General features: G+C 36.7%; 1 protein-coding gene across 1 annotated transcript; it reads right to left on the bottom strand.

Annotated features, from left to right (window-relative positions):
* Nucleotides 1-3960: 3960 nt before the first annotated feature.
* Nucleotides 3961-11425, bottom strand: LOC135733753 (ecto-ADP-ribosyltransferase 5-like). Its single transcript, XM_073813745.1, has 3 exons — nucleotides 11369-11425; nucleotides 6677-7399; nucleotides 3961-4095 (listed from the first exon to the last, which is right to left on the bottom strand). The coding sequence occupies exons 1-3, from the start codon at nucleotides 11423-11425 to the stop codon at nucleotides 3961-3963; spliced, it is 915 nt and encodes a 304-aa protein (XP_073669846.1).
* Between the last annotated feature and the right edge of the window lie 1557 nt (nucleotides 11426-12982).

The following is a 12982-nucleotide window of genomic DNA, read 5'->3' as shown; positions in this document are numbered from 1 at the left end:
AGCTATATAAAAAAAAACAAGTACACTCACAAAAAATCCTCTATACGTCCCAATGGACGTAACACTGTGGATGTTTTTTATCGCTAAAAGGAAGTTTGGAAACTTACAGCAGAGCACAGATGACAACATGTTTGCTCGAGTCAGCGCAAGCTAGCACTAAGGGAAAGCTAATCTTTTACATTATAGCGATGACACTGGTAGTGACGATTCTCTCAGACCAATCAGTGATTTATAGTGTTTTCGCGTCATGTTTTGGTATCAGCTCGGATCGCTTGGAACCACAATCGAAGTGGTACTAAAAAAAGTATCGGATATTACGTACTGCACCCAGTGGAAAATTCCCCAAAAGTAGGCTGAACCGACTCAAACCATGGGGTACTATGCAATGGAAAAGTGCCATAATCTGGTTAGATGAACTCGGATCAGTTTTACTATGCAAGTTCATTCATACATTCATCCTTCTGACTGATAACGCTACCATTTTTTGTTTATAGACAGATTTAATACAAACATGTGCATAATTTAAAGGGAGTTAGATTGTTAATAATTTGCCCTCAATAAAACATAAAAAAAGAATACACTTTTACTTAAAGAGATAGTTCGGCCAAAAATGATATTAAACCCATGATTTACTCACCCCAAGCTGTCCGAGTTGCATATGTCCATCGTTTTTCAGACAAACACATAAAACATTTTCCAAAATATCCTAAAATGTATTTGTCTGAAAAACGATGGACATATGCAACTCGGACAGCTTGGGGGTGAGTAAATCATGGGTTTAATATCATTTTTGGCCGAACTATCCCTTTAATGGCATAATTAAGTTAAATAATATTTTTTTTATAAAAACATGTTTTTAGAAAAACCTTTGCAATTATTTTGTAAAATGTTTGTGATCTTATTGCTTTTACAGTGTTTTCACCAGCAGGTGGCGCCATATTAGGTGTTTTGAGCGCTTCGAAACACTGAATCATTTTTCAAAGAAAATGGTTCAGTTGATTTGAAGCTTCAAAATGCTTCGTTTCTCCCATCACCACCACTTGCCTTCATCTGCCTTCGTTAAAACCTTCTGATGTGCACTGCAGTGTTACATGAATTTCTGAGCGGTACAAGCAATAGATCGACAGCAATATGATAGGCATGTGAGAGGGCTGTGTGTCATTGCGCTCCAAACGTCTCAGAATAAAAAACACAGACTTAAGTGAAATTTATAATCATGTGTAAGTTCTGGGGCATAGTTACACTGTAGGCTATGCATAGGCTGTCATGTACCTCGCCAAAAAAGTAACAACAGGTCCATTCTATGTGGACCGCAAGTGCTGTAACTGATCGACTAGTGAGGTTCATAGGCATTCCCGTTTGTGACATTAAGAACAAAGACAGGCCTAGTTGAGGTATGATCCCTGCTGAAAAAAAGCAGCTAAACCTGCACCAAACCAGCATGGACCAGCACTGGAATTTTTCAGCAGGGATTTAACTCAAACTGCAACAAAAGTCGTTGTTTATTTACCTCCATCACTGCTGGTCTTCTTAAATCATACACAACAAGCTGCTGCTTCTTCGATTGTGGATTTATTGGCCAAGCTGCTGCTGCTTCTTCGGCGGTTGTGCTGCTACTTTGGGTTACATAGAACCTACACAGAACTATAATGAGCTCTTTAGTCATTCAACAACAACACACTGCTGCACTCAGGAAACTACGTAAAACTGCCATCTAGAGGGACATTGCTGTATGTATGAAACTGCAAGTTTCACTACATTTCAGAAAATGAAACTGTATAATGCACTCCACACTACATTACTATGCATACTGTATACTGCATTATGATGATGGTCATGAGAGGAGTTCAACATGTACTTTAATAACCGTTCTTAATGTATTCTTATACGTGCCATATTCCTTCTTTATGTTGGTGTATTCAAATTACATGTAGAGCTTCATGACTGTATTCATCAAACCACAACACACTGCACATTTGCCCACTTCAACTTTGTAACACTGCCATCTAGTGGGACATTGCTGTAATATCTTGCTATAATATTTTTGTGGTGGAAATAGAATTGAATAACAAACAGACTTGAAATGCTTTTTGTTGTTATTTGTTTATGAATTGTCATGCTCAACAGGGTTCTGTAAAACTGGAAATATAATCCAATGTAGTGGTGACTTTTTTTTTTTTTTAAGTAAAAAAGTCAATATTTAATTTTACACAAAATCCGATATCCGCCGTGTTATTCTGGGATACTTTTTATCCCAGAGGTTTTTTAACTCAAACACAGTGTTACAACAGGCACATTTCTGTCCTCTCTTTTGACACATCAGCACCTTTTTGGTTCCAAATTTCATTGCTACTTTAGGTGTAAGTGATGTGAACACAAATGAACCAAAACTAATCTCTCTGTTAGAACATTATCATCAATGATAAATTTGGTACCACGATAAGTTGACTTGCATTCCTTTTGTGTCTAGCTTCAGTCAACAAAAAGTGAATACCATTTGTATGTCTTGTCTTTCTGTTTCTGCAGACAATTCAAGGCTAGCTTAAGCGTTATGATGTCAGAAAAACCTCTGAGTAAAATTTAAGTTAACTAAAAGCAAGATTTTGAGTAGTTGTGAATTTCTAGGTGTTTAAGTGGAAAGAGTGTATAATACTGTGTTACAATTCGTAAAGCAGAAACACAAATTAAATTAAATAGTTATAGTAATCTAAATTATCTGGTTATCTGGTTATCATGACTCTTTAAACCCCTGCTGGTTAAGTTCATAACTACACAATCTGGCTGCACAAAAACACATTGAATCATTTATAATCATTCACATACAAATCAGTATATTTTATGTCAAATTATATATTAATGAGCAACATTTTAATCCCAGATATTTAAAGTAAGTTAACATATAAGCAAGTGTGCAGTCAATCAGATAAGGCTGCTCGGACAACTCTTTTATGGCTGACTTCCATGCCAAAGCGTGAAGAAAAGGACGTTTGCTCACACTATTTTTGATTCTCATCCTTTCAACCTCCCCTTCGCCATCTCATGAAGGCAGGGTGATCGTAAACATTCCTTAGGGAAAAACATTTTTTTCAAATTATTGGCTAAACCAAAGGACAAATCTTTACATCCTTTCACCACCAAAATGGACTTAAAATCATCACCTATTGACTCCATACTTGTTTAAAGACACTGCATTCTGAATTAAATAACTTTGTTATGAAAATGTTCAAAAATAATCACAGTTGTTAACATATGCATGAATGAAAGAATGCATGTTTGATATGGTAACATTTTGCTGTCATGTTTATACTTTTTACACTCAGGACAATGCCAATAGTATTTTGGAAATGGTTTGGTAAGTGGAAAATGCATAAATGAAATTCTAAAGACAAAGTTAAACTCTGTACTTTATGCAATGCAAATGAGTTCCTCACAGTGAAGAGGGGTGGACCACCTTCTGTGGACTTCCTCTGACATCAACAGCCAATCACAGCTCTGCATCAGGAAAGCGCCAAAATGCAAACTCCTCCTTATCTAAAGTTATAAAAGTACATTTTTTCCAGACATTCCTTGCTCTGAGTCTCCCTGAAAATTGAGACATTAGCAGAGTACCACAAGCTCTGGGTCCTTCTGAAAAGAGAGACATTAACAGAGTACAAACCCCATCGTTCTAATTCTCCAGCCTGCGTGCTAGAGACTGAAACAGGACACAACCAACACCTCAAAGCTCTGAGTCTCAGGCCCTGTGCTAAAGCTAAGTTCACTCTACATGATTTTAAGCCAGATTTAAGCCCGATTTGCAAGTCGTTTGCTCGCCGACAGGTCGGGGTGTGATCGGGTGCAAATCGCGGGAGATTAGCGGGCGATCGACGAGAGACTGAAACAAAACACCCAACTTCTTGCCCCCTTTGAGAGAGACAATAACAGATCATCGATAAACCATCCAAGTTTGTGAATCTCTCTTTAAGGTTTTACAGCTCCTTGTTCTGAGTTGGACAACAGAGACTGAACCAGATCGACCACAAGTTCTGAGTCTCTGGCCTGTGCGTCCAGCGGATCACACCACGTTTCGAGCCTCACGTCCAGAAAGGCAATAACCTACGTCTGCAACCAGGTGAAGCTCAGAAAAGCAAACCTTCACTTCAAGAGGCCTTTATCTGCGTGTTCCAAATTTGTTAAGGACCTTCTGCATCGACTACAGGATCGTTTCTGCGTGTTCCAGATTGCTGGAATACTCTCTGTGCTTCCTGGAGATCAGCGTTTTCACAGCACTTCGTGTTCAAGGTTGTTGAACTGAACCTGACTCTTTCCCCATTGCAGTACGGAAATGCCTGATAAGTGCCCGACGGGCAACCACCGGACAGCTCATTCGACCGCACAGAATGTAAATATAACACAACCAAATCTTTCTTGAAACCATGGCATTCGTGTATTCTATCAGTAACTGTTACCATATATGATTTTCAATATTGCATAACTGATTTCTTTAATGTTTAGCAGATAATTCTTTGACAATTTGGGTTTTTATGAATACATTTCTCATCTTATCAGAAACAGAAATAGATTTTCTATTTTTTGCATTTTAGTTTCTATCATTTTCTATTCTTTAGTGTTTTAGTATCATTTAGTAGTGTTTTTATTTATTCTTGTTGATCTTTTCTCAATAAATTCCATTTTATTACCACTGTGTCTTCCTTGTGTTGATAATACAGTTATTATAACAGGGTTCTACAAGCTGGCCAGAATCTCACAAAATCCCTCAGATAAATTAGATGACAAACTCGCTCTAATTTACACATTTTCTTATTTGTTAAATGATCTATTTAGATTGTTCTTTTTGTTAAAGTGAAACTATTTAGCTGTTGCCCCGAAGTAGAGGGAGGGGTCATCTGACACACACACACACGCACGCACGCACGCACGCACGCACGCACGCACGCACACACACACACACACACACACACACATTTTCAAAGTTCCCCAGATTAAGTTCCCATGGAATGTGTCCGGAAATGTACTGGAAACTTTCTGGCCCTTTGCAACCCTAAACATAAAAAAGTATTGTACTGTAGCAGTAACATTAATGCAAAACATCAAATATAATAGTTAAACCGAGGCACAACCTTTCTGCTGAAAACAATCTGTTATTTAACCTGTTTAAATGTTTATTTATAATATGAGGAGCACAATGGATCTCAGGCCAAAGCTGTGATGAATTCATTCCATCTGTCTTTTTATTTATAATAATACCATAGAAACAAATTAACCATAGTTCAACAAAAAATTACTAATATGGTTATAAGAATGGTTATACAACCATGTATATTAATTATAGTGTTACAAATCAACCTACCAATAACCCTGGTCATTATAGTTGATATGCTACTATAATAAAACCATGGTTAATTAAGGGCAACACAATTATGGCAGGTATTAACCACTTACCGGTCACTCCACCCTTTTGAGTGGGGGGTGAAAAGTTGATGTGCAGCTTCAAATGAATATAACTTTGGCATTTTTTGATCTAAAAGCCTAATCTTGGTCTTGTTTTAAAGTTACATGAGGATGAGAAAATGAAGGACTACTTGCCACATAATAATAAATAATTAGCCACAAAATATTGATTATTAGTATTTTATTAGCTAATTTATAACAAATGCAAATCTGGCAAAGTTGTGTATGCAGCAAAACAACAGATATGCAACAGACGTAATCCCACTGGTCACAATTGTGACCACAATTTTTCCTTGCATATTTTTGTGTAAAAATAAAAAGTAGCTCATATTATGAAGCATATGTTCATGTATTTATATACACCATAGACTTAGACTCACTGTGTTCTACCATCGGTCACAATTGTGACCAGAGATAAAACACATTTTTTCAGGGTCTTTTCAATTTTTTTTACATTATTGACATTGATTGTTTAATATACTTACAAATACAACACAAATTCATATATTTCATCTCTGGGAAAAATTTGGGAATAAATGGGTTAAGCTGCTAATTTGACATATAATAAAGAAAAAACTGAAAACAATTCTTATTCAAGGTCCTTAAAGCTGCAACTTATGTTTCTCTATTACCATCTCTGTTTAAAGCATGAAGTTGAAGGTTACTTTATTTTATGTCTGCTGAAACAATGAAATTAAACATCTCTTGCAGAATTGGACCTGACAGCTCAATTTATAAATTATTATTATAAGCGGTACCAGCAGCAGTTTGTTCAAAGTCAAATTAACATTAAACATTAACAAGTCTTTGTCTTTACAGAATAAAACTATGAAAATAACAGCCTCATGCAAAGCATTCTGGGTTTTCTTCTTTCAGATTTTGGTTCTCAGAATGCTTTGCATGAGGCTGTTATTTTATAGTTTTATTCTGTAAAGACAAAGACTTAATGTTTTTAATGTTCATTTAACTTTGAACAAACTGTTGCCAGTAAAAAACATGTAAAAAATTACAGCCTTTGAAAAGCATTTTAAACAACCTGGATTATTTCAGCGTTTAAATTGGTGGACACATTGGTGGAGTATGTACACATTTTATTTATATATAATGTTGTGTTATGGAGCTGTTATTTGAGAATGTTTTTTCTTGTAAGGCCATAGGAAATATTCGTGAAACGCCGCCACTGAGAGAGACTGACATTGTGATATATCTGGGGGTTTGCTAATACCATTGCACAGTTTAAAGTACTTTTTAGACCAGAGCTCTTTAACACAAACACAGTGTTACACCAGGCACCCTTCTTTATTTCAGTGACTTTAAATTTCTCATATGGGGGAATCAACACCTCTTTCTCATAACTTAACATAGAGTATTCTGACACATCAGCACCTTGACAAGTCAGAATTTCAAAACAAGATTTAGTTCCAAAACCTTTTGCTATTTCACGATGAACAGAGGAGGACGCAAATGAGCCAAAACGAATCTCTGTGTTCAGAACATTCTCATTAAACTTAAGTTTGGTACCACGATAAGTTAATTTACATTTCTGTTGCGTTTTCTTTAGAATCTCTATTGCTTCTGTCAACAAAAAGTGAAGTGAATACCATCTGTATGTCTTTTTTTCGTATTTTTGTTTACCAGTTCTAACATCATGATTGAACTCTTTATATAGCCCAGGATTTTTTGTAGGTTTAGAGTAACTGTACATATAAATTGCAATTAAGTGGTACATTTTTAATTTATGTTTAATATTTAGTTTTGCAGGCATTTCTTCTATACTGTTTAACAAAGCTTTTCCAAATTTAGATATGTCAGCAGAAATGTCTTTGCGTAGATATTCTCCTCTCACCAGTGATTCCATTTCCTTTTCACAACCATAATACCAGTCATCAACTGAATCCAGTGCCATATCCAGTTTATATGTCTGTCCATCAACAGGCACTCTGTCATCCTATAGCAAGAAGAAATAATTACTTCAGATCATCAGGCATAAAAAAATTTTTTGTTTGGTTCCGGTTTCCGACCGACCCTGCCAATTTATGTGCGACCCAAATTTATTTTATGAGCTTGGGGAAGAAATAATACACATTAAATAAATACACAAATAAAAAAACTTTGAAGCACCGTTTTTGTAAAGCACGCGTCCTCCAGCAACAAACAAAGCAGCTACACGGTCGTTAACACAATAGTTCAGAGATCTTTGTCGTCACTTACAAAGGCACTGGTAACTTTTGGTGTGCATTCGAGATGCTGTTTCGTGCACAGCAACGTGATCTTTTGCCCCCGCCGAAAGTTGTAATTTACAGACCAAAAAAGACGAGCTGAACAACGATATGCAAGTGGGCTTTTCTCTTCCAGAGAGCACAAACCAAGGCTCATTTTTGCTGGCAGTAAGTGAATTATAATATTTGAATTTATGGTATTATGACCAGGGCTTGACATTAACACCCGCCAAACGCGTGTAAGATTTCGGCCGTAAGGTGGGTTGTAGTTTTCTTAAAAGTTATGCGAAATGATAAACAATACGCAATGCGACACTGGGAAACTACAACTCCCATGAGCACTCTGCACCCAGCGCAACGCACAGAGATCTGTTTAGAGACGCGCACGCGTTCAGCGGGGCATTGAGGACCAAAGCGTCACCTTCCAGAGAGCGCGCGAGAGCTGATGGATTTGCGAATGCACAAGAAGACGCAGTCTGAGCGCATGCACACTTCGGGAAAGATAAAACAATTGCATGGAAGTGATTGAAGAGATATAAATTGCGTGCACACTCTCAGTGTGTCAGGGGCGCCGCTAGCAATTTTGGGCCCTATGAACAAATAGGGGGTCAGGCCCCCCCATACCCATTTCGTACCAAACATACAATCCAACCTACTGTAGCTATTCAAAATCTTTGTCTGTAATTTAATAATACAGAACTATTTATTTTGCTATTGTTTTGACCACAGTTATCAGTATTTATAGATACCTAAAATGTCTGCAGCTAAGATAATTTATAGTGCAATGCAAATTTAATTGAAAAATACAGTACATTAAATCAAATATTCAGAGAAAATGCAACATTCTTAAAGATTAAAGATAAATGTGACCATGCCTGTGAAAACCCAGCTGAAGTATTTATTTGTGATTTACTGTTTTCCACATAAAATCATCCTATATAATGTAAAGAACATTTGTGAAAATATAAACTTGATATCTTTAATGTTGACTGAGTAATGTCATGTCAGCGATTGAAATCATAGTGAAATTAATGCTTGAAATTAAACTGTGATGCTTTTTATCTCACAATAAGATTTGAGGCTTTAGTCTGATTTTCACAGACAGTCTTAGTGACATACTGTATACTTGAGCTCTTACACACACGACATTGTAACATTTAAAAAACAACAATGCATCTTTTCTATGTACATTCTGCCTGAAATAAGACTGGGTCAACAATGCTTGACCAAAGCGGCGTGGTGAGCTTGAACCTGCTTACATCACGAGGCATTTTTTGGACCCAACATTCAATAGGAAAATTCAACTGCAGTATCCACCGTTCAACCTGAAGAGGGCAGCACTCAGACGTTTTTACACCATATATTGTAGTAATGAAACACTTTATATCCAAATGTCAAAAAACTGACTAAAATCAATGAACAGCACTAATAAAACCCCATTCTTACAGATCATTAACTAAAAAAATTTGGTTTAGGGTTTAGTTACTCTTTAAGAAAACAACTATACTGTTATTAAATGATTCTTCAGACTGTTTTTTAATCAATGGGCTCTAAAATGAAATGAATGACAACTATAGCAGATTACGACATAGATTTCCATTGCTTTCTTAACCCTGTTGCAAGTTGAGAAGCTAATATACATAATTTGACTAGTTTAGCCTTAGTTGCATTTCAGTTTTATCATAACCAACTCGATTTACGACTGCATAAAAATCCTCCATGGCATATTGCGTTACAAAACAAAACAGTGTGTAACCGATCGCATTTCTAGTTTATGTTAATTAGCTTATACGGGCTACGTTAATTTAAACAGCTTATAAGGGCTGACTTCGCGTTAGAATCATAACATAAAACAGGGAAAGTAAATGTTTTATTAAACTGAGGTGAACAGAGCGAAGACTTTACAGTGGAAAGAAAACTGCATTGTATTGATCCAGCGTCACATTGTGTAAACTGCATTTATAGTAAGGAAGTGCACATATGCAGATATCATAGGAAATAGCAGTAAATACACACACCTTGTTCTCTTCTGAAGTTCACGTCCACTGTGAGACCGTGGATTGAAGACGGCGCTAAAACGCAGAGTAAAGACGGGGCGGAGCTAAGAGGGCTCAGCTTAAGGGGGTTGCGTGTGCGGCACAGTCCTTGGCTGGGGCCCTCAAAAGTTCATGGGCCCTTAGAATCGTCCTAACTTTTCCCCCCTTACAGCGCCCCTGCAGTGTGTTAACAGAGTAGACGCAACGATGTGACTGACTTCAACAACGCACAGCAGCAGCTGCACTCACTCAAGGTGATTTTATTAACACTCCAATCACATTAGGTACACACCCACATTAACACTCACAGGTGTCTGTGTAGAATCAATCAATCAAATAAGTAAAACAAAAACAAAACAAAAACATTATACAAGTTGAGAGCACACAGTTAACACAGTGCAAGAGCGAAGAGAAATTCAGCGCATACCTGAATTCACATGAAATCAAAAGAAACCCGCCAGCTGAGAGGTTCGTGCATCATTTTAATTTGTAACATTAACATTATGCCCTCTCGACATTTGCCATTAAAAGTCTTAAATCACTTTTATCAGAAACCATTTAGCTTATAAAATACATCTGCATAAACTAGCTGACAGTATAATTAATGGACATATCTTGACAGTATTTACTGCTGTTGTTAATAAATATTTAAAGTGGTTGTCGATGGGTTTTGTGTTTATCTTTTCAGTTTAGAATTAGTGTTTCTTCTACACCCCTGCTCTACTTTTAATATATTAATTCAAAGTAAATCTATTTATGCCTTACTTACTAGCATGGTTTTCATGCACCTAAATATATGATATGATCTATACTGATATACCAGCTATATACCAGCTAATAAATGTTGTCTTAATTCGGGTAGTCAGACTGCATTTGAAATTCAGTCTGCATCTAATTTAGCAAGTAAATTTGCTCGAATTAAAGTCATTTAAGGATGCCAAAGTCAAGTTTAATCATATAAAATTTATTTTACCAGCAACAAAAATTTGGCCAGTGAAAATGCTGAGTGGCTAGTAACTTTGAAAAACAACTACCACTTTGGCTGGTGAGCAAAAAAGTTAATGTCAAGCCCTGATTATGACATTTGTTAAAGAGTTCCACTTTTATACTTTAACCACAGGCTCACGTAAGATATTTTTCATATCAGTGTTTCCCACACATAAGTTAGACTAATTCTAGTTAGACAGATTCAACACCGGCCTCCACATATTGCGTTTCCTTATTCATTTATTTTTTTACTTTAAAACAGGTATTCGTTCAGCTGCATTTACTGTTCCTGCTCGCTCTCTCTCTCTCTCTCTCTCTCTCTCTCTCTCTCCCTCTCTCACACACACACGCACACGCACGCACGCACGCACGCACACACACACACACACACACACACTATTAAAAAGAGATAATCCGTGGAGACGTGGCTCTGCGCTGCGTGAGACAAACACGCAAAATGGCCAAAGTCACCTCAAATATATCCGCTATTCAATTTAAATATTTAACAATTTCCTACCTATCCCTTGCTGCCACTGGAAAATAAATAAATAAAATAAAATAAATTCCCTACCGACCCATGACCTAAACTGACAACCAACCAGAACCAAACTTATTTTTTTTATGCCTCAGTAATCATGATTGTACATGTAATATACACACATAATTCAATCTTACCTGTCCTAGGACAACTTTACTGGTGACAATGAGAATAAGAGCTGCAGTGGACAACATCCTGATTTAGTCTGAATCCTCAAATGCACAACGAATGGAAATCAGCTATGAATAAAGTAAAGTGATGAACCTGCAGGACTAAAAATGCAACGTGTTACAAAGGCAAAGCAATAAAGACCACAGCAATTGCTTAAAAATCCATGTGAAACTTACTTAAAAAAGTGCTATTGCTTAAATTGCTTAAAATTATACATAATAACATTTAGAGTAGCAAACCTTTTCAGATGTTAAGAGCTTCAGGTGATTTTTGTTCCAGTTTCAAAGTTAAATACCTAGAATGTCAAGGTCTCATGTGCTTGATGAGAGAGTGGCAGTGGAAAAGAAACTATGAGGGTTTTATACTTAAGAAAGAAGTAGGCGGGTCAAAGGTTTCTAAGCTAAGAAAACCTCCCCATTTCCAAGGGGACATTTCACAAGACTTTTTAAAGATGTAAAATAAATCTTTGGTGTCCCCATAGTACATATGTGAAGTTTTAGCTGGAAATATCCTAAGCACTGAAAATAAAGCACTTTATTTTACAGTACGTGTACTTACCTTGTACATATATGGTAAATATGTTGTACTTACAGACAAATGTGTGGTACTTACTTTTGAGTATCTACATGGTAATTAAATGGTATCATAACTGTACTTACCAGTGGCACATACTTGGTAGTTATTATGTAACTCTAGATAAGTACTGGGTAATAACAGATACATACTTATAGTGTAGGTATACTGTAACTAACAGGAAACACTATTGTACTTACAAATGAATGTACAATAAAAGTTATAGACAACTAGGGTTGCCAACTTTCTCACTGTGAACTTCGCCAAAATGTCCTAGTAAAGTTGAAAATGATAAAAATTTTCAGATTGATGCGTTTTAGACAGGTCTGGATCAGCGATCTCTTCAGAATTGAGACCAAACTTTGTAACTATGCCAATCTTATACAAACAGCTAAGTAACGGACTATATAAAAAAGCAAACATAAAATCGTATTATTTGACCATGTTAAACGTGTACTGAATGTGCTTGGGATCTGTGATTGGATAAAAGGTGTCGTGATCAGCACTGCTGCTGCTGACATCAAAGTACCGCGAGAGCATTTCGATAGTGGCTTCTGTAGGATTTCTCGAATCCCTCTCGCGGGATTTTGATGTTATCTGCCTGTCGCTGTGGCGCCACATGAAGACGAAGCCTGTTGTATCAGTCACTGGTTAGATCAAGCGTAGTAGTCAAAAAACGGGACGCGGGACGTCCCGTACGGGACAAATAAATTAGGCTTAAAATACGGACGTCCCAGCTAATCCGGGACAGTTGGCAACCCTATAGACAACAATGCATCTTATTTTATGGTTTTACTAGTTATATAACTAACAGTGGCATATGTATACCATGCTATATCTTGCTATATGTATAGGTGGTAGGTCCTATGTAATAACTTTGTAAAATGCAGCACTTTATTTTACTGTCCTCTTTCCATGTAGTAATATGGACATACTAGTGAATGTACAGTACCCAGTAGTTAATGCGTCCGGTATTCAATGGTTGGAGTTGCCTCACAGTGGCATAT

This window comes from Paramisgurnus dabryanus, chromosome 3 (genome assembly GCF_030506205.2).
Source record: "Paramisgurnus dabryanus chromosome 3, PD_genome_1.1, whole genome shotgun sequence".
NCBI lineage: Eukaryota > Metazoa > Chordata > Actinopteri > Cypriniformes > Cobitidae > Paramisgurnus > Paramisgurnus dabryanus.
Note: the sequence above shows the minus strand (reverse complement) of the source record. Positions and strands in the feature narration are given on the sequence as shown.